This window comes from Entelurus aequoreus, linkage group LG12 (genome assembly GCF_033978785.1).
Source record: "Entelurus aequoreus isolate RoL-2023_Sb linkage group LG12, RoL_Eaeq_v1.1, whole genome shotgun sequence".
In the NCBI taxonomy this organism is placed as follows: domain Eukaryota; kingdom Metazoa; phylum Chordata; class Actinopteri; order Syngnathiformes; family Syngnathidae; genus Entelurus; species Entelurus aequoreus.
Genome location: NC_084742.1, coordinates 43,132,492 through 43,156,315, shown reverse-complemented (window position 1 = coordinate 43,156,315; position 23,824 = coordinate 43,132,492). Strand labels below are relative to the sequence as shown.

At 39.9% G+C, this 23,824-nt stretch overlaps 1 protein-coding gene across 3 annotated transcripts in view; it reads right to left on the bottom strand.

Annotated features, from left to right (window-relative positions):
• Nucleotides 1–23,154, bottom strand: part of LOC133662231 (protein phosphatase 3 catalytic subunit alpha) — a 198,767-nt gene extending 175,613 nt beyond the window's left edge. For all 3 annotated transcript variants that reach the window (XR_009828078.1, XM_062066044.1, XM_062066045.1), the window contains exon 1: nucleotides 22,820–23,154. Coding sequence is in view for 2 of the 3 variants with exons in the window: in XM_062066044.1 (XP_061922028.1) it covers nucleotides 22,820–22,880 (61 nt within the window). In the remaining variant the exon portion in view is untranslated. The remainder of the gene's footprint in view (nucleotides 1–22,819) is intronic.
• Between the last annotated feature and the right edge of the window lie 670 nt (nucleotides 23,155–23,824).

The window sequence follows — 23,824 nt, the reverse complement described above, 5'->3', positions numbered from 1 at the left end:
TGCGTTAGCGCTTATAATAACAATATCACTAATACTTGGTTCATATTTAAATCATGAAATGTAAATGGACTATTGTTGGCGCTTTGTGAGTGCTTATTTATTGGATTTTATGGGCGAAATAGAGGATCTCCCATTGGCTGCGTTGGAGGCGGACTTTTATTTAAGTTTATTTACAAGTAAGAATGCATTAAAAAAAAAATCCATCCGTCGTAATGTCTTTCATAAGATTGTGAACGATAGGCAACATTTGAAAAAAAGTGCAGTTCCCCTTTAGTGGAGAAATACATTAAAGTATCTTGTTTTCATGTTAGCCCTTAAGCTAGCTACTACTAGCTTGCTTCTCCAGTAATTGAGCAAGTGTCTGAGTGGACCATGTTCCTTGCCGCTATTGTCGAGGCAGCCAATCGGATCTGTGGCCGCCATGGCGGTAATCCCAGAATCCACTGATGGACACCAATGGTGAGGGATGCCTTCAAGGAATACTCCAAAGACCTCCTCAATCCCACCTACACGTCTTCCAATGAGGAAGCAGTTCCTGGAAACTCCACAGTGGGCTCTCCTTTTTCTGGGGCTAAGGTTGACGAGGTAGTTAAAGAAGCTCCTCAGTGGCAGGGCCCCGGGGTTGGATGAGATCCGCCCAGAGTTCCTTAAGGCCCCGGATGCTCTTCAGCTCTCACTGGATCGGTTCGCAGCGGAGTGTGAAGCGACCAGAACGAAAATCAGCACTTCCAAGTCTGCGTCCATGGTTCTCGCCCGGAAAAAGGTGGAGTGCCATCTCCGTGTTGGGGAGGAGATTCTGCCCCAATTGGAGGAGTTCAAGTACCTCGGGGTCTTGCTCACGAGTGAGGGAAGAGTGGATCGTGAGATCATCAGGTGGATCGGTACAGCATCTGCAGTGATGCGGACCCTGTATCAGTCCGTCATGGTGAAGAAGGAGCGCTTTTGCAAGCGGTAGACACTGCTAATGTCGAATAGACTAAAGTTAAAGTACCACTGATAGTCACACACACAATAGGTGTGGTGAAATTACTCTCTGCATTTGACCCATCCCCTTGTTTTACGCGTTCGGGAATCATTTAGTGATTTAACCCCCAATTTCAACCCTTGATGCTGAGTGCCAAGCAAGGAGGTAATGGCTCCCATTTTTATAGTCTTTGGTATGACTTGGCCGGGGTTTGAACTGATGACCTACCGATCTCAGGTGTTATCATACATGTATATGAAAACACCGATATGAAATTCAAGAGGACGGTGAAGTGGCAAGGCAACACTGTACAAAGACGGACTCAGCTAACTAGAGCAGGGGTCTGCAACCCACGGCTCTGGATCCACATGTGGCTCTTCTGCCTCGTTGCTGGGGCTCCCTCAGACTTTTTTCACCCCGAAGTGAGAAAAGTTTGCATTTTTAAAAAAGAGCTCTGTAATTTCCGATTGTTAGGCAGCGAACGCGCACAGGCTGAGTCCTGAGGCGCAAGGAAGAAAAGTAAAAGAGACTGGAAGCCTGTGTGTTCAGTTCAGCTTCTTGAGTGTGCAACCCCTTGGGTAAGCTAACCATGAATACTTTCCAAGGCTGTGTTACGTTTTGCGTTTAGGTACTATTTTTCTTTAGTGGAAGAGGCGGCATAATGTCTCTTTTGATAGTAAAAGTTGCAGACCCCTGAGCTAGAGGCAGGGTATTATGTCCATCAACAGGCTCTAAGCACACATATTACTGTTATTGTAATGCCATCAAAAAGTTACTTTTGCATAAGAGGGGGCCCTAAAGCGCCACCCTGCAACACACAAGCTTCATCAATCCTAAATGTCCCCTTCAGCTGATGCCTTTAACACCCAACAACATTCATTTGTTCACATGAATTAACAGTAGTAGCAGCTAATGCACCGAGTCACATTACAACCTTCCGAGCAGAGCCGCCTTCATCCTCCTATATAGAGCTTAATCTGTCCAAATCCGTCGCTTTACTGTGCCCTAAATCCACAAGAGTCTAAATCCTGCTTATATCTAATGAGCGGCAAATGTTGACTTTTCGTCAGGTTCAAAACAACACGTTCAAGCATCACAACACAGGAGGACACCTGCATTACGATGCAAAATACATATCGAAATGATTTGTATGTCTGTCTGTATGTCTGTAAGGTTAGTCACAGCAAAAACATCAACAAAAATTTCCAGATAAATCACCCGTGAAAGTCCAGGTAATCTTTATTGTGGATGTACAGCGGTGCCTCAATTTATAAGTACCCCAACTTATTTAGTTTTTTGAGAAACGGGTTGTCCCCCGGCTTTTTGTTATGCTTTAAGTCGCGAGCATAAATTTTGGTTACAAGCCTTACCACCGCTAGTTGAAGTAGTGATTGTTCACAGAAGCCACATCCAGAGATCGACACAATCCTGCCCTCCAACTACCGAAACTGAGAAAGAAAACGCAAAGGAGAGCGTCGAGAAAAAGAAGCAGACAACTTCCACCAAATCAGGAAAAACAAACAAATGTAAACATAACCAATACAGTATAGTATCCGATCTGGCGAGGCAACTCGAGCGCAGCACCGTCAGTCTGTACCACAACGAAGCAAGAGCCAGCCTCTGCGCCAAAACAACATCGCAGCATTACTTTTGATCACTCCGGTCCGTCACTCAAAGGCATCTGTGTGTAACATAAACAACAATAGCAATTTATTTTGTTATATGATGGATTAAAGGCCTACTGAAATAAGATTTTCTTATTCAAACGGGGATAGCAGGTCCATTCTATGTGTCATACTTGATCATTTCGCGATATTGCCATATTTTTGCTGAAAGGATTTAGTAGAGAACATTGACGATAAAGTTTGCAACTTTTGGTCGCTGATAAAAAAGCCTTGCCTGTACCGGAAGTAGCGTGACGTCACAGGTTGTGGAGCGCCTCACATCTGCACATTGTTTACAATCATGGCCATCAGCAGCGAGAGCGATTCGGACCGAGAAAGCAACGATTACCCCATTAATTTGAGCGAGGATGTAAGATTCGTGGATGAGGAAAGTGAGAGTGAAGGATTAGAGGGCAGTGGAAGCGATTCAGATAGGGAAGATGCTGTGAGAAGCGGGTGGGACCTGATATTCAGCTGGGAATGACTAAATCAGTAAATAAACACAAGACATATATATACTCTATTAGCCACAACACAACCAGGCTTATATTTAATATGCCACAAATTAATCCCGCATAACAAACACCTCCCCCCTCCCGTCCATATAACCCGCCAATACAAATCAAACACCCGCACAACACACTCAATCCCACAGCCCAAAGTACCGTTCACCTCCCCAAAGTTCATACAGCACATATATTTCCCCAAAGTCCCTAAAGTTACGTACGTGACATGCACATAGCGGCACGTACGTACGGACAAGCGATCAAATGTTTGGAAGCCGCAGCTGCATACTCACGGTAGCGCGTATCCAACTCAAAGTCCTCCTGGTAAGAGTCTTTGTTGTCCCAGTTCTCCACAGGCCAATGTGTATCCAACTCAAAGTCCTCCTGGTAAGAGTCTATGTTGTCCCAGTTCTCCACAGGCCAGTGGTAAAGCTTGACTGTCATATTTCGGGAATGTAAACAATGAAACACCGGCTACGTGTTTGTGTTGCTGCAGCCGGCCGCTAATACACCGCTTCCCACCTACAGCTTTCTTCTTTGCTGTCTTCATTGTTCATTAAACAAATTGCAAAATATTCACCAACACAGATGTCCAGAATACTGTGGAATTTTGCGATGAAAAAAGACGACTTAATAGCTGGCCACGATGTTATCTTGTGTGATGACTGTATTATGATGATAGTATATATGACAGTATATATCTGTATCATGAATCAATTTAAGTGGACCCCGACTTAAACAAGTTGAAAAACTTATTCGGGTGTTACCATTTAGTGGTCAATTGTACGGAATATGTACTTCACTGTGCAACCTACTTATAAAAGTCTCAATCAATCAATCAGTCCCAAAATGTCCGCTACAATCCGTGACGTCACGCGCAAACGTCATCATGCCGAGACGTTTTCAGCAGGATATTTCACGGGAAATTTAAAATTGCACTTTACTAATCTAACACGGCCGTATTGGCATGTGTTGCAATGTTAAGATTTCATCATTGATATATAAACTATCAGACTGCGTGGTCGGTAGTAGTGGGTTTCAGTAGGCCTTTAAGGAGCTTGAATGAGACACCGCAGAAATTTCATAAAACTACTATAGCTGTATGTAGTGCATTATATATATTTTTTTTTCAAACAATATTTATTATCTAAAAGGTTGGTTTTCTTTTGAAAGGACATGTTACGTGTTAAAATTATGGTGTTTTGTGATTAAATCCTTGTCATTCGTAAGCATTTTCACTATCAGTTAATTTAGGTCTGATGTAAAATATCAAGTAAATAAACAACAGGAAATACTTTCTTGATATCTAGTTTCGTCTGCAGCAAATATACTCACGTTGATTAAAATGTATCGGGAGTGCGAAAACAAAAAAAGGAAGGGATTAAGGCTGAAACGACGCGTCGACGTAGTCGACGTAGTCGACGTCATCGGTTACGTAAATACGTCGACGGCGTTTTTGTGCGTCGACGCGTCGCATAATGACGTCACACTACCGTCATTGCGAAGCCCAAAGCAGACGATCAAAGAAGACGATGCGAGCGGTGCGAGCGAGGGGGGAAAAGCATGCCAAAAGTGGTCAAAAGTGTGGGAGTATTTCAATAAACGGCCTAATAATGTTGTTGTATGCACACTGTGTCGAGCGGAAATGGCCTATCATAGCAGCACAACGGCTATGAACGAACATTTGAAAAGAAAACCATCAAATAGTCAATCGTCCGCGCGAGCATACGTTGTCATCATTACACAAAAACATGAATGTGTCATTTGTATCTGCTAGGGGTGTAACGGTACGTGTTTTGTATTGAACCGTTTCGGTACGGGGCTTTCGGTTCGGTACGGGGGTGTACCGAACGAGTTTCTAAGCTAAAGCTAAAGTCTTAACAAGCTGCTTTGCTCCGTCTGCCTCTGTCTCAGCACGCAGTAGGGATGTGCGTATCGATCCTGTGGTATCGATATATCGATACTCACACGCTACTCATTTGGCATCACTTTTCTGAAAAAAGTATCGATATAAACCAAAAAACGGCGTGTGGGGGGTGCAAGCATCACTTTCAGATGTTTTTGATGACTTACTTAACTTACTATGTGCTGGGACACCCCTGTACCTGGCAGAGTATAGAGCTGGCCCAGTCACGTCACAGGAGACAGCGAATGAGCGTCGTCAACGTGCAACACACACACAGCCAGCCGACAGCGATGCAGCCAGGCATATCCAGTGTCAGGCATTGTTTATTTTATTTTTTTACTGAATATTTTTGTTTAAATGATTATCCTAAATTCAAATAATTTCCACACAGGGGAATTTACTGTTAGTTGAAAATTGCTTGAGTATTTAAAACAAGATAAGAAAGAGATACAATTTGGAGATTCTTCATCTTTGCATTACAGTTTTATTTTTTTCCAAGAAAATCTTGAAATATATGATTGAATGTGATTTAGGTTTTAATCTGTGACATGATTTCTTACATTTCGAAAACATTAGCCTATTTCATATTTCATTAATTGCTAATTATATCACAAACTTTAAAAAATAACTGCAGCTTCTTGCGATTCGGATTTGACAGTTAATTGGAAAGCCTTAATATCTAATTATTATTATATATAATTAAAATTATTATTATATATAATATTTAATTTATTTTTCATATTTATGTTATTTATTTTAATTTTACTTTTATTATATATTGACCATAATACATGTGGTGTAAATGGTCTGTATTTGTCTTGTGATTTGTCTTAAATAATAATAGTAATAATATTTTTGACTGACAAAAATTGCCAATAAGAAATTAATGGTATCGGTATCGATGAAAATGCAAGAAAAAGTATCGGTATCGTATCGAATCCTAAAAGTGTGGTATCGCCCATCCCTAGCACGCAGCATTGTCCCACCCACACAACCATCTGATTGGTACACACGCAGCATTGTCCCACCCACACAACCATCTGATTGGTACACACGAAGCATTATCAGCCAATCAGCAGTGCGTATTCAGAGCGCATGTAGTCAGCGCTTCAGCGTGGAGCAGATAGGTGTTTAGCAGGTGAGCATCAGGCAGCGGACTCTCCCCAAATGATAATAAACACCTCCCAGTCAACTACTAGTAACATCACTATGAGCCCGTTGACCTTCTAGAAACTTAAACTGCAGCTCAGCTCACTCGCAATCCCGGCTTGAGGTGAAGGCTAATTAGCTCTCAGTTCCAGCCACATCGACCCCTTCTGAGCGCCTATTTTCAGCTGCTGGGAATATTGTAAACAAGAAAAGAACCAAAGCATGTAGACATGCTAACCTTTCTTCATTACAACTGTTAGACACTCACTGGAATGAGTAGAATTGGTTATTGTGTACTGTGTTGGACTGGATGTTTATTTTGCACATTTTAAGAGCAATACTTAATGTTTACAGTGCTCCAGAATATTTAGATTGGCACTTTTTTGTATTGGATGTTTATATTTATTTTTGCACATTTTAGCAAATAAGCAATACTTTCACTTTTGTTGAAATGTTTACACTGTTGTTACAGAATATTTCGTTTTGCAGTTTTTTGTATTGGATGTTTATCTTTATTTTTGCACATTTTAAAGCAAAATAAGCAATACTTTTACTTTTGAAATGCTTATACTATTGCAGAATATTAAGATTTGCACTGGATGTTGACTTTTATATTTGCACATTAAAAAGCAAATAAGCTACTTTTAATTTTGTTAAATTTTAAAAGTTTTAAATGTTTACATTGTTACATAATATTTAGTCATGTTGTTGTCAATGTTGACTGAGTGGCCATACTTCTTTTTTTTTGTAAATAAAAGCCATGCCTTTTGAAAAAACTGGCCTACATTTATTTTTTCATCTTCATTTTGAATAAAAAAATAATCGGTAAAAGGAAAAATAATCTATAGATTAATCGGAAAAAATCTATAGATTAACCGATTAATCGAAAAAAAATAATCTATAGATTAATCGATAGAAACATAATCGTTAGCTGCAGCCTTAGAAGGGATCAATGTCAGCAAATCTTTTCAAAACAAATTCAAATCCACTGCTGTCCTTGTTACAATGGCGTTTAAAAGGACTATTAATAAAACCTCTTGAAGCTATTTCGAGCAGCAGCAATAATATTAAACAGTGACTGCTGAAGGGATTGTAAATAAGTGGCTGAACATTATGATCATCTCTCCAACTCACACACAACTGTGAGTCACATGTCACATGAGATCCGTCTCCTGTCGTCGTGATGCCACTCTTTCGCACCTCTGGGGGCTAGGAGGGTCCCCTTATCCTCACCCTACTGACAGGGTAACACCATTACTGTGACTGGGAGCAAGTCTACATTTGACGGGTATACTTATCCTCTATTTAAAGGAACAGCAGTTTTATCGGAACTTGGCATTTATTTGATTTGATCTGCTAGCAATTGTGTATGTAACCCACCTGCTAATGTTGTTTGTCTGCTTCGTCTTCAATGGTGCGACAGACAGATTGCTTTCCCAACGGTGTTCCAGTTCGAGTGTCCGCCTATCTACAAGCATTTTCTGTTCTCACTGATATGATATGTCCAGTCACTTAAGGCACAACAACAGTGTAGGCTAATGTGTTTATTTTGGTCATTTCTACATTTGTATCCTTCAAATGTTCTAATGTGACAGTGCTGCGCAACAACTTCACCAACGAGTAATCAGCAGTTTGGCACTGTATGGCACCTGATTTTGCCAATGTTGTACAGTTGAAACTAGGTGTTTTGCATTGGAAGTTGCACAGACATATGACCAGGATGCACTAAGAGTGCAACATTTTCATTTTCATTTCATGCATTTAAATCCTTCAAAGTATTCCTGTGTCCAGGGACTTATTTACCAAGCTTGTAAACAATAACAAAAACAACAACATATTTTGTCATAATTAAAATGTTGAACTAATCATTGTAGTATCTATCCACCATACGCGGCTATTATACTTGGTACCAATACTGTCAATATTTGTATCTTTCCACCCACCTTTATTTACATTCAAGAGCTCTATCTTAGCGTTAGTTGCTAGCATGGCTTATCGTATCTGCCTACTGTGTATAGTGAAGCATGTTCAGCTATTCCCCGTCCTCCAGTGATACTTGTAAAAAACATTGTTGATTTGCCACCACGGAAGTAAAGAGTGTAGACCAGGGGCGCCCATACTTTTAGGCTCGGGGGCCAGGCTTGTATATATATATATATATATATATATATATATATATATATATATATATATATATATATATATATATATATATATATATATATATATATATATATATATATATATATATATATATATATATAGATACATATGTAGGTTGTGAGTTCAAACCCCGGCAGAGTCATACCAAAGACTATAAAAAAATGGGACCCGTTACCTCCCTGCTTGGCACTCAGCATCAAGGGTTGGAATTGGGGGTTAAATCACCAAAATGATTCCCGGGCGCGGCACCGCTGCTGCCCACTGCTCCCCTCACCTCCCAGGGGGTGAACAAGGGGATGGGTCAAATGCAGCGGACAAATTTCACCACACCTAGTGTGTGTGACAATCATTGGTACTTTAACTTTAACTTTAAAATATATGTCTTAATTAGATTATCCAAAAAAATAGTGCTCGATACCGTGGTAGAGCGCAATATATGTATGTGTGGGAAAAAAAATCACAAGACTACTTCATCTCTACAGGCCTGTTTCATGAGGGGTTCCCTCAATCAGGAGATCTCCTGATGATTGAGGGAACCCCTCATGAAACAGGCCTGTAGAGATGAAGTAGTCTTGTGATTTTTTTTCCCCACACATACAAATATATACATATATATATACATATACACTACCGTTCAAAAGTTTGGGGTCACATTGAAATGTCCTTATTTTTGAAGGAAAAGCACTGTACTTTTCAATGAAGATAACTTTAAACTAGTCTTAACTTTAAAGAAATACACTCTATACATTGCTAATGTGGTAAATGACTATTCTAGCAGCAAATGTCTGGTTTTTGGTGCAATATCTACATAGATGTATAGAGGCCCATTTCCAGCAACTATCACTCCAGTGTTCTAATGGTACAATGTGTTTGCTCATTGGCTCAGAAGGCTAATTGATGACTAGAAAACCCTTGTGCAATCATGTTCACACATCTGAAAACAGTTTAGCTCGTTACAGAAGCTAGAAAACTGACCTTCCTTAGAGCAGATTGAGTTTCTGGAGCATCACATTTGTGGGGTCAATTAAACGCTCAAAATGGCTAGAAAAACAGAACTTTCATCTGAAACTCGACAGTCTATTCTTGTTTGGGTGACCCCAAACTTTTGAACGGTAATGTATATATGTATATATATATATATATATATATATATATATATATATATATATATATATATATATATATATATATATATATATATATACATTTATATGTATACACATTAGAGATGCGCGGTTTGCGGACACAACCGCGGAGTCCGCGGATAAACCGCGGGTCGGGCGGGTGACATGACGAAAAAAATAGATTTTAAATAGATTCGGGCGGGTGGCGGTTGAACCAATTCGGAAATATATATACATAGTGGAGTGAGCGCTCCTTCGACGCAGCAGGGCGCATTTTAGAGGCCAGGCGCTCTCGCCTGAATCCTGGCACTGTAGATGCCATTTTATTCCTGCATAGTGCTAACAACAAAAAAAAAAAGTAAGTAGACATACGGTTGGATATGTTAAACGAATTAGTCTACGTTACCTAGGCTATACCAAATAAGCCCATGTCTAACCTATATTGAGTTCGGTCAGCTGAATAATTTTGATGGTTACGTGTTGTTTAGGCGCACTACAATGCAAAGGAATTAAGGCATTGCGTTGTTTATTGTGTTTTTTTTCTATTCGAGATATACTACTGTGTGTTAATGATTTGGCCTCGCTTTCAAGTGAAGCGCATCTCCGATTGGCTACAATGTAAGGCTATTTAGCCTGCTTTGTTTGTCGCGACCGTCTATTTTCATTATAATTCAAGTTTGATGATAAAGTGCAGGTAATTTATTATTATCATTTATTTAACACTAGAAGTCCCAGCATTTTTCTGTCTACCTAGAAGACCCAGAGAGGGGTCATTTGGCCCGACGCTTTTCCCGAATACACTAATCACTCATTTTGTTATGGTAATGAGGCTGTTAGGGGCAGTTTGTCTAGGTAGACAGAAAAATTATACATGTGGGAAATGCCGAAAGGAGCAATGGCAGTGCCAGGATTGTGAGTGACTGCTCAAATGTATGTCAGTCACGTTTACATGGACATGGTTTTTCATTCTTTGTAAATATGCTTTTTTCTTTGTAAATTTTTTTTTTTAAACTATTTTTGGCACACAAAAATAACAATTGCTTCGGCAACAACCCTCCACACCAAAACTGGGAAAACAGTTGCTTTTTCATTCTTTGTAAATATGTTTTGTTTTGTATTTTTTTTAACAATAAATGTCAGAGTGTTGATCCCTTCATTCTGTTGATCCTTGCAAAAACACACACAACCTACCTCAGAACTAAAGCTTGAGCTGTAAGGTCCCCTCCCCCACACAGGCTCAAGTGGCCCCCTGCCGTGTGCCACTAACAGCCACATTTTCATAACAAAAGGAGTGTCCACAGGGGGGACTAGGGGTCAAATGACCCTCTTGTGTGTTTTCTAGGTAAAAGTGTCAATTGACCCTTCTCTGGGACTTCGCGTGTTAATCACCAAAATGATTCCCGGGCGCGGCGCCGCTGCTGCACACTGCTCCCCAAGGGGATGGGACAAATGCAGAGGACAAATTTCACCACATCTAGTGTGTGTGTGACAATCACTGGTACTTTAATCTTTAATCTTAATCTTCATTTATTTTTGTTTAAATAGGGATGACATACATATGTTATTGTATAATTTAAGTTTGTGCGCGTGATTGACAGCCTAAGGCTTATGAGGCACATTTTTTATTTATTTTTTTATTTCAACTTAAAAACATATGAGAATATGCCTATGCCTACAACATAGGCTATGTGTTTATCTTTATTTTCCTGCCTGTCGTTGACAATGGAGATTGTCTGATATTTTGTCATGGCTGCAGATCAATCAATAAAGGTTAATCTTTGTCGCAAAATTGTTCACTGTTTCACTGTGCACACCGCCCTCGTCCCTATTTGAGCATTATAACGTTAACAAGTTAATATTCATTGAAATAAATTCAGAATTTTTTTTTACCTAATGAAAATATAGGCCTAGTCTTTCTAAAACATGTTTTTAACTTCTAAAAAGCATTGTTATGCTTGCTGCAGCTGCGCACACAAAGTGTGAGGAACGCACTCCTGATCTGAAGGCATTGGCAACAATAGTCAACACTTTCTTGATGGAAATTACAATAATATTATAATAATGATACATAATATCATCACGCATTAATATCTCTTAGCCACTAATGCGTGGCCAAGAGATATTAATGCGTGGCACGCACTGAATGTCTCTGCTGCATTGGATCAGTCTCCTTTCTTTAACAGGCAAAAGCTTTTTAACCTCACTAATGACTTGCATCGTCTATATTAGATATATAACAATGGGCGCTTCTCTAATACACATACATACATACATTTTTAGACAATATGGTTTGCCTGAGCGGCTAGGAGACTCCGAGAGTAACAAGCAGTAGAAAATGGATTCGAAAGGACAGATTTTAAAATATTATAATACAAATTAAAAAAAATACTAAAATACCATTTTTAAAAAAAAATTCTAACTTGGGACTTCACGCGGGCCGGATCTTAGACGCTGGCGGGCCGGATTCCGCCCGCGGGCTGTAGTTTGGGGACCCCTGGTGTAGACTTAGAAGCAGCTTTGCGCTGTGGAGAGATCTAGGACTCTACGTTGTGTTTAGGACGCGTTCGTTTGATTGTTGCTGCCAAAATTGCAGATGGAATGTGACATCAACATGCACTATCACGGTATGACGGAAGATTTGAAAAAGCTCCATCATCGGCCAAATACATATTCATAATGCTCTTTTCTTTTTGAGGAAGCTATATAGCTTTGGTGTTGGTTGGTTTTTATTGCTGCTATTTCGACTGTCTCTTGTTTGCACAAAACATTGGGTGTTTGTATCTGCACTTTGTCTGTCCCTGCTTTAAATGGACAAACGTTTAATAGAGTATTATTTTTTTTGTAATGCGTTGTACAGCAACAGTATCAATAAATATTTCCAAATGAAGTAGTGATCTTTATTGTTTTAATTGTTGGTTAGCACATGCCCAAACATATCTCAGACGGAATTCAGAAGCTAACAGGTAAATTAGAACCACTAATTAAAGTTAAAGTAGCACTGATAGTCACACACACACTAAGTGTGGTGAAACTACCCTCTGCATTTGGCCCATTCCCTTGTTCCGCCCCCTGGGAGGTGAGGGGAGCAGTGAGCAGCAGCGGTGGCTGTGCTCGGGAATCATTTTGGTGATTTAACCCCCAACTCCAACCTGTAAGATAGTCGATTAATAGGTTATTATCAACATAGTCACGTGTCACTGCCCTGCTTGACACAGCTGTTTGTTGCAAAAGAATGTAGCAATTTTGCTGTGAATAAAAACCTGTATTTTTAGGGCAGGAAAGTACCACCAGCTACGCCACTACAAACGGAAAAGTCAAGTTTCCTGCACTCCACATTGCTGTGATTAATTGAGCAATTCCACTAAGAGGAAGTAACATAACCAATTCAAATATCACTAACAGCTGCTATTTTGATGCAAGTGAGCAGTGCCAATGCAATAGTGGGTTTTTGGATCGGAATGATGGCTGGAAAGGTGAAGAGATAGGAGTGACACCGTGCAGCAGAGACAAGTAGGCAGCACAAAACAAATGACTTCACATGGTGAGCCTGGAGTTATTTTGGAGAGCTGCTTTGTATACAATAAGAAAAGTGCCTGTGTTGTCATAATATGGAGACATGACGCCAAACCTGACTGAAAAACTCCCTGACAGCCATTGTTTTATACATATTGTGGGGCGGTATAGCTCGGTTGGTACAGTGGCCGTGCCGGCAATTTAAGGGTTCTAGGTTCAATCCCCACTTCCGCCATCCTAGTCACTGCCGTTGTGTCCTTGGGCAAGGCACTTTATCCACCTGCTCCGAGTGCCATCCACAATGGTTTAAATGTAACTTAGATATTTGGTTTCACTATGTAAATGCACTTTGAGTCACTAGAGAAAAGCGCTATATAAATTCACTTCACTCACTCACTCATATTAGGGATGCAGACGTGAGTAAAGCAGCCAACATTTGTACTAAAGTAAGAGTATTGTTACTTTAGAGCAGTAGTCCATTAAAGAGTTGTGCTGCCGTGGCTGTTGTCATGTCTTTTTTTACAGTGTGGCATTTGGGAGTGTGGTCATGTGACAGCCAAGATCCGTTTGATTGGGTAAATGAAATCAAACGGCACTGGTGTTGGAGTGGTGAAACAGGGTCATGCGACAGTGCCAGCTGGAAGACGTCTTTGCAAGCAGTATTCAACAGATTAAAAATAAATATAATGATGACATGAATAAATGTCAAAAAATGACTATTTTGATCGTGGAATTGTCAGCGATTATCAGATTATGAAGCATAAACCTATGCAGGGGCTCTAATTTAACCAACTGCTTCTAAAATCAGCTTATTATATTTTTAGGCTGTGCTAACTAACAAAGATGACACATTAATTCAGATATATGTATTTATTCTGTAACTGCGCAGCTCACTAGGCTGTTACTACTATACTGCCTCTAAAAAGTACCGGTCCCCCATCGTCGTCACGTCGTGTCATTGCTGGTTTACGAGCAGACGAGCATGTTCGGCAGCGCGCAATCACAGAGTACTTACAAGCAGACAAGGTGTGTAGACAGAAAAGGGAAAATGGACGCATTTTGGCTTAAAAACTACAGATAAAGGTGAAGTTATAACACTGAAACGCCCTCAGGAAGAGGTGCTTTAAGACATGGCTAGCTAGCTAGCGGCTAATGTCCATCCGCAGTCTGCAGTGTTTTTAGCTACTTCTAAATCACTAATCCTCGCCTCCATGGCGACAAATAAATTAAGTTTGTTACAAGTATCATCCCTGCAGGACGAGGAATAGCTAAACATGCTTCACTACACACCGTAGCTCCCCGGCGTCACAATGTAAACAAACAGTATCTGCTCGATACTTCTATGATTACATCTATATTTTTAGCATCACAAAATCTTATTTTCGTTTTAAAAAAATGTATATTATGTTTATAAACTCAGGAAATATGTCCCTGGACACATGAGGACTTTGAATATGACCAATGTATGATCCTGTAACGACTTGGTTTCGGATTGATACGCAAATTTGGGGTATCCTCTAAAACTAATGTAAAGCATCCAAACAACAGAAGAATAAGTGATTATTACATTTTAACAGAAGTGTAGATAAAACATGTTAAAAGAGAAAGTACGCAGATATTAATAGTAAATGAACAAGTAGATTAATAATTCATTTTCTACCATTTGTCCTTAATAATTTTGACTGATAAATGACACAATATGTTACTGCATATGTCAGCAGCTAATTTAGGACCCTTTGTTTGCTTACTTACTGCTAAAAGACAAGTTGTCTTGTATGTTCATTATTGTATTTAAGGACAAAATTGCAATAAGAAACATATGTTTAATGTACCGTAAGATTTTTGGTTGACATAAAGCCAAGAATGCCATTTTTTGTGGTCCCCTTTATTGAGTATCGAAAACTACCGAAAAGTATCGAAATACATTTTAGTACCGGTACCAAAATATTGGTATCGGGACAACACTAATTACAAGTAAGAATCATGATGCATTCGAAAATAAATTTTTTGTACACCCCTAGTATATACACACTGCTGTCTAAACTCACTCTTTGATTGTGCATATTCAGCCTACAGGCTGTGTTCTCTTAGGTCAGGGGTTGGCAACCTTTACCACTCAAAGAGACATTTTGACCAGTTTCACACATTAAAGAAAACAATGGGAGCCACAAAACTCTTTTGAAGTTTAAAATGAAATAACACTGTATACAAAGTTTTTTTTTGTTGCTTTGTGCTATGTATAAACCAGGGGTCTCAGACACGCGGCCCGCACCTTAATATGAAAATGTTATGTTAGTGCGGCCCGCGAGTTTTATATGAATTGCGCTAGACAGCGTCATACTTGCCAACCCTCCCGATTTTTCCGGGAGGCTCCCGAATTTCAGGGCAACTATTCCCTCGAATGTCTGCTGATTTTCACCCAAACAACAATAATAAGGGCGTGCTGTGATGGCACAGTATTTAACGCCCTCTACAACCTTTACAAACAGCGTGCCAGCCCAGCCACATATTGTATGCAGCTTCTGCTTGCTCACGTAAGTGACAGCAAGGCATACTTGTTCAACAGCCATACAGGTTACACTGACGGTGACCGTATAAAACAACTTTAAAGGCCTACTGAAATGAAATGTTTTTATTTAAACGGGAATAGCAGATCCATTCTATGTGTCATACTTGATCATTTCGCGATATTGCCATATTTTTGCTGAAAGGATTTAGTAGAGAAAATCGACGATAAAGTTCGCAACTTTTGCTCGCTGATAAAAAAAAGCCTTGCCTGTACCGGAAGTAGCGTGACGTCACAGGAGCTAGTATTCCTCACAATTCCCCATTGTTTACAATGGAGCGAGAGAGATTCGGACCGAGAAAGTGACGATTACCCCATTAATTTGAGCGAGGATGAAAGATTCGTAGATGAGGAACGTTACAGTGAAGGACTTGAGAGGCAGTGATGGACGTATCTTTTTTCGCTCTGACCGTAACTTAGGTACAAGCTGGCTCATTGGATTCCACACTCTCTCCTTTTTCTATTGTAGATCACAGATTTGTATTTTAAACCACCTCAGATACTATATCCTCTTGAAAATGAGAGTCGAGAATGCGAAATGGACATTCACAGTGACTGAACATGTAAATACACGATTAATAATATTCAGCTTTGCAAAGCTAAACAAATAGAAGCTAACCTAGCAACGTAGCCAACGTGATAGCATAGCAGTCTCAAATGCAGATAGAAACTAAATTAAAAAAAACCCTGACTGGATGGATAGACAGAAGATCAAAAATACTATTAAACCATGAACATGTAAATACACGATTAATAATATTCAGCTTTGCGAAGCTAAACAAATAGAAGCTAACCTAGCAACGTAGCCAACGTGATAGCATCAGTCTCAAATGCATATAGAAACTAAATAAAAAAAAACCCTGACTGGATGGATAGACATCCATCCATCCATTTTCTACCGCTTATTCCCTCTCGGGGTCGCGGGGGGCGCTTCCACCAAACCCCGCCCACCTCAACCGACGCACGGAGGGGTGGGGGGTTGATGTGTGGGGTGGCAAGGTTGGGGGCGGCGGGGTTTGGTGGTAGCGGGGGTGTATAATGTAGCCCGGAAGAGTTAGGGCTGCATGGGATTCTGGGTATTTGTTCTGTTGTGTTTATGTTGTGTTACGGTGCAGATGTTCTCCCGAAATGTGTTTGTAAATTCTTGTTTGGTGTGGGTTCACAGTGTGGTGCATATTTGTAACAGTGTTAAAGTTGTTTTATACGGTCACCGTCAGTGTAACCTATATGGCTGTTGACGAAGTATGCCTTGCTGTCACTTACGTGTGCAAGCAGAAGCTGCATACAACATGTGGCTGGGCTGGCATGCTGTTTGTACAGGTTGTAGAGGGCGTTAAATGCTGTGCCATCACAGCACGCCCTTATTTTTGTTGTTAGGGTGACAATCGGGGAATATTTGCCCCGGGAGTTTTCTGGGAGAGGCACTGAAATCCGGAAGTCTCCCGGGAGGGTCGGCAAGTATGCAGCTGAGCCGCATAAGAGTGGTTAAAGAGCCGCGGGTTGCCGACCCCTGTCTTAGGTCAAGAGTGGTAGATGTGAAGATCCATACAATGACATCTATAACAGGAGTAAATCACCTGTCGTCAACCCCCGTTTTGCCTTCATCATTAGGAAACACGATAAATATTTACAAATTAAAACAGAAAACATACTGTACATATTTGAACACTCAAATAACAGCAATATGGCTCTTGAGAAGCCAAAACAATAGTTAGGGTTTCTTCTGCCACAAAGTACAAACGTTTGTACTTTGTGAGCCCATTCAATAACCCCAAGATATTAATAATAATAATAATAATCGTGATTGCTATCGCCTGGGCAATAAATCAATTTTATGGATGAATACAACTTTTTTTTTTCTTTGGCATACTTCTTGCCCTCAGAAGCTTCAATCCTCTCCATGATTTCCTCAGCGGAGATTCACACACATAGAAAAACAAGGCTAACGCATACAAGACATTTGTTCCACTTAAAAGAATAGTGTCGTCAGTGACTGCACGTTGTAAAATACTTTTTTAAAAGGTAGCAGCACAACAAACTTATTCGAGCATGTAAAAAAGAGGCATTCAGCCGAGTGGGGTAAATGCAACACTTTACAATACGAAGAGCGTAACAACAAACAAACTCCCGCTAAAAAGCAGCTTACTAGAATGAAATCATTTACTTGATGTACCATGTTTTTGATAAGAAAGAAGCACGATGGAGAACAATCACTAAAACAGTCGCTCTGCACAAAGCTAGAGATGTGGTGTCCATACAGTGGAAAGCATGTGTTTATCTGCAAAACTCAAAACCAGTGAAGTTGGCACTTTGTGTAATTCGTAAATAAAAACAGAATACAATGATTTGCAAATCCTTTTCAACTTATATTCAATTGAATAGACTGCAAAAAGAAGATATTTAATGTTTGATTTTTGCAAATGTTTTTTTTGCAAATAATCATTAACTTAGAATTCAATGGCAGCAACACATTGCAAAAAAGTTGGCACAGGGGCATTTTCACCAATGTGTTACATGGCCTTTCCTTTTAACAACACTCAGTAAAAGTTTGGGAACTGAGGAGACCAATTTTTGAAACTTTTCAGGTGTAATTATTTCCCATTCTTGCTTGATGTATAGCTTAAGTTGTTCAACAGTCCAGTCTCAGTCTTTTTTGCCACTTGTGCCAGCTTTTTTGCAACATGTTGCAGGCATCAAAATCCAAATGAGCTAATATTTGCAAAAAAATAACAAACGTTTTCCAGTTCGAACGGTAAGTATCTTGTCTTTGCAGTGTATTCAATTGAATGTAGGTTAAAAAATGATTTGCAAATAATTGTATTTTGTTTTTATTTACGATTTACACAACATGCCAACTTCACTGGTTTTTGGGTTTGTACTTACTAAAACTTTAGCGCACACTCAATTTTGAACGAAAGCCATGGGACAATAGGAATAGTGGCATCAAAGCCATAAAACTCAAGCAGTCCAGCATCCCAGCGATACCGTAAAGTCTCTTCAAAAGGCACACATGTTACATCTATTTTTAAAAAACTTTCAAGTTTCTGTCAACTGTAAGAGGTTGATGGTTTCAAATATTCACTCGGAAAAAGCCAAGAGACGATGTGACTGTTTTTTCAAGCTCAAACCCAGGTTCAGCTCCAAGACACCAGTTTCATTACTGGTAAGAACACAACAATAGTTGGTAGAGTGGCTGTGCCAGCAATCGGAGTGTTGCTGGTTACTGGGGTTCAATCCCCACCTTCTACCTTCCTAGTCACGTCCGTTGTGTCCTTGGGCAAGACACTTCACCCTTTGCCTCTGATGGCTGCTGGTTAGCGCCTTGCATGGCAGCTCCCGCCATCAGTGTGTGAATGTGTGTGTGAATGGGTAAATGTGGAAATACTGTCAAAGCGCTTTGAGTACCTTGAAGGTAGAAAAGCGCTATACAAGTATAACCCATTTATCATTTATTTATTTAACAATGACAAATAGCGGAAGCTCACATGAAAAGTATTTTCTGCCTGTCATTCATTCAAAACATCCACAAGCAACATCGTTAATCATACTTAATTAGTGCTGTAAGAACAAATGTTCATACACACAACACTTTAAACTAGCAACTACAAATAATGCACTGCACAGCTTGTATTTAAATCGTCAAAGCAAACCACCACAATGGGGATTTTTTTTGTATCTCTGTCTGTTGGTCACCATAACTACAACAACCGAAGCAGATGTAATTTAAACACATTAACACATTACCAACACCAAATAGCTGTGGAAAGTTACAGTTCTCCATTAGATGAAAGCAGTGTGTTGCTCTTGTTAAGGAGAGATTGACAGGGCTACAAGCTAAAACTATTAATGCAGCACTTCGAGCAATAAGGAATTTTCATTAACTAAAAATAAAAGAGCTCACACTGTTAAAATTGTTATAGCAAACGTACCTAAAAATAAATGTTGTTTAAATGTACAAAGTTGTACACATGAACTGATGATAATTTGGAGAGCATAACTTAGAGAAATCATATTTTAACTATTATGTTCAATAATATTGTAACTATTTTCTGTTTCATCATTAAAATGTAATGTGAATATTTTATCATGTTGGTCTACTATTTATTTAGACAAGTGAGTGGTCCCCAAACTACAGACCGCCAGCTTCCAAAATGTTTAATTATTTATTAAAAAGTCTATCCTTTCGAGCCCATCCATCAATCCATTTGCCACCGCTTGTTACTCTCGGGGTCTCTTAGTCGCGCAGGCAAATCATATTGTCAAAAAATGCATTTTCCCATCTATAGAGTTGATAAAGGTCTTACAGATGGTTGACATCTTGACCCTGGAAAAGACTAATTCTATTTCCAAGGTTTCCTATTGAAAAAATGTAGTCTGAATATGAAAGAACATACAAAATATTCAACCTCAGAGGTTCTACTGTACATGTACTGTACATCCACAGGCATAGAGCTCTTTCAGTCAATTAGTGCATGAGGGAAAAAAATGGCAAAATCGTTGGGGAAACGTAAAATAGATTCCGAGTGTAGTTTTTAAAAATCAGAGGACATATGAGTTTTTTATGTTTTATAAATATATATATATATATATATATATATATATATATATATATATATATATATATATATATATATATATATATATATATATATATATATATATAACACATTTTAAATGACTAATGATCTTGATTATTATTATTATTATTATTATGATTATTCTCACCTGTATGTAGATCATACAGGTGAGAATAATCAATCACATTTGTCGAATGTATGTATGCCCTGGACCACGATTATCATCATTTCATGACCGAAGCAAAAAACTTCACTTTTATACTGAAATAAATACACCTACAACTTATTAAATGAAAATATAGAAAAAAAATACAGGTAGCGGTAAAGTTTAGATCCATGAAGGAAAGAAGAAATTGAATGAATATTTATAACTGAATAAATGTACTTATGCATAAAAATTAGTTTTCTTTTGCATTATTTTTTTTAATGAATTAAGACTTAGACTTCCTTTACAGTACAGATAAGAACACAATTTTGTTGCATTAGGTCGTTGTAGTGCAGGATAAAAAAGCAATAAGGTGTGGGTATAAATAAATAGATTACTGTACCGATAAATATATTGCACGTATTGCATATGCATCCACGTTTATGGATGTATGTTCCAGCGAGTTAATCCGTTTTTTGGGGGAATTAAGTAACGTTTATGACAACCTTTCTCCAAAACATAATATAGAATGTGAGATATAACAGGATAATGCATACATTTATCATTTGTTCTCAAAACGGTTACAAAAAAGTGGGACCCTCAAAAATGTACTGTGGGAACCCATTTTTATGACTTGATGGGGTCCCTGGGACCTGTGGACGCCGTCTTTGCTCCACAGTAAGTCTTTGCTGTCGTCCAGCATTCTGTTTTTGTTTACTTAACACTCACTCCTTTTCAAATATGTAAAAAAAGAAAAAAAGAAAAATAAAGTCCAATGCTCATTTGTGTTTTATTCTCCATTGTTTTCATTTTGTTATTATGGCTGTTAAGGCTATAGCACTGTATTGGATCAGGCTTGCTCTTGTTTTTATGCATATTTGAATCAATCAATCAATCAATCAATCAACTTTGTAGCCAGTTCAGTTTTAGTTTCGTTTTGCATAGCCTTTCCTAACCTTCAATGCCTTTTCTTAGGGGCACTCACATTTTGTTTATTTTTGGTTTGAGCATTGGACACTGTGGAAGAGGGGTTAGTGCGTCTGCCTCACAATACGAAGGTCCTGGGTTCGATCCTGCGCTCGGGATCTTTCTGTGTGGAGTTTGCATGTTCTCCCCCTGACTGCGTGGGTTCCCTCCGGGTACTCCGGCTTCCTCCCACCTCCAAAAACATGCACCTGTGGATAGGTTGATTGACAACACTAAATTGGCCCTAATGTGTGAATGTTGTCTGTCTATCAGTGTTGGCCCTGTGATGAGGTGGCGACTTGTCCGGGGTGTACCCCACCTTTTGCCCAAATGCAGCTGAAATACGCTCCAGCACCCCTGCGACCCTGAACGAGACAAGCGGTAGAAAATGGATGGCACCTTTTTACCTGCACTCTGCCTCCAGCTGTTTCTGACATCTACAAAGCAATTAGCTACCGGCTGCCACCTACTGATATGGAAGAGTATTACACTGTTACTCTGCCGAGCTCGAGACAGCACCGTTACTCAACAACAACACATAATTTGCAGACTATAATTACTGGTTTGCAAAAAATATTTGTAACCCAAATAGGTGAAATTAGTTAATCTCACGGCACACAGTGGTTGAAAAACACTGCCCTAATTTGGGGCGGTATAGCTCGGTTGGTAGAGCGGCCGTGCCAGCAACTTGAGGGTTGCAAGTTCAATCCTCGCTTCCGCCATCCTAGTCACTGCCGTTGTGTCCTTGGGCAAGACACTTTACCCACCTGCTCCCAGTGCCACCCACACTGGTTTAAATGTAACTTAGATATTGGGTTTCACAATGTAAAGCGCTTTGAGTCATTTGAAAAAAAGTGCTATATAAAATGTAATTCACTTCACTAATGTGTGGTGTTTCTTACATCAACAAAATGCATTGTGATTTAGCTTTATTTTTTGTATACGTTACCAGTTGCATTATTGCACAATGTGGGAGAGCAGAGGTTAATTGCAACTAGTAATGGCACAAGTCCAGTCAACAAACTCTGGCACTCTGTCCCAAAACAAGGCTAAAAAACGGAAGGGGCGGGGGGTAATCCTTGTCATTGCTTTGTGTGCGCACAGGTCGATTGTAATCTTTATTGCATTCTTATGCTGGGTTGCAAACGTGGAATGTGTGACGGCAGGAAGGGCCGGCCCATATGGCAATAGTTGTGTACAATCACACCAAAAAGCGTCATCACGTAGTATTATGCAATAGTGGAAGAGGAAGAGGAGGGGGGGAAGGAGCCCCCTAGTAAAGAACTACACAGTATTTGGAGGTGTCTGCAAACAAATGAAGGGATATGGCTTGTAAGGTGTGTGCACTGCAAATCACCGTGCACGTTCCACGCAATGCACGAAAAGAAGGGAGAATAGGAGCAGCTGCAGACTCATCCTTGCTCGGCTCTACAAAGTGGAGTAACCCTCACTTCCTTGTCTGGAGCCCATGTCACCGCTCCGGCTAACACCCTTCTTCCCACATAGATGGCCAACCATCTCGCACTAGGAAGTCTTGGTTTGAAAAAAACAAAAACAAAGGTGAAATTGTACTCACATTTCACCACCCTGTCTGTCGTGGATAACTTTGGCTCGTCATTCGGCTTGTTTTCGGACATTTCCAGTGTGATATAATATTGAGATATTAGCAGGAAAAAAGTAGGCGGAAAACGGTCCTCCCCCAGCTGCAGCTCTTGTTGTCGCTCCCCTTCGCCGTACAACACTTGAGTCTCGCCGAGAAAAGACGACCGCAGTGGATCCGAGTTGCTGTCCTGTCAGCGGCCAAAAATACAAGCAATAAGGTTTACAGTTTCACTGCTGGGGTTTCTAGGGCTGCTCGGTCTGATTTACTGTTACTCCAGTGCAAGTTGCCTCAACGCGCACTGCACTCTAACCTGCTGGTCCGTTACCCCGCCCCCCTCACACAACAATGGCTCCCATTGGTTGAAAGCGTAAATATGCCGCGCCCCCCGAAGGGGCTCTCTCTCTCTTTCTCTCTTTCTCTTTCTCTCTCGCTCATTAAGCAATATAGACAAACCTTGAAAGCCTATATGTAAACATCCATCCATTTTCTACCGCTTGTCCCTTTACAATTAAGTGCAAATATTAGTGTGAACACCACCATTAATTATGTTTTTAGGGGTAGGGTTAGGGTTAGGGGTTAGAGGGTTAGTGTTAGAGCAGGGGTAGGGAACCTATGGCTCTTGAGCCAGATGTGGCTCTTTTGATGACTGCATCTGGCTCTCAGATAAATATTAGCTGTCATTGCTTAACACGATAAGTAATGAATAATTCATCCAACGCCCTTGACGCGAATCCCTTAGGGGTGATGGACGGCTAGGCAGTGCCTGAAGAGCTGCAGCCTGCCACCGTAGCCCCCCCCCCCTCTGTTGCAAGTCTCGAGTTGTATGTTGTAATACGTATATGTCAGGGGTGTCCAAAGTGCGGCCCGGGGGCCATTTGCGACCCGCAGCTAATTGTTTACCGGCCCGCCACACATTCTGGAAATGCTATTGCAAAAATTTAAAAACCATTTAAAAAAGTGGAATGAGGTGAAATCTAA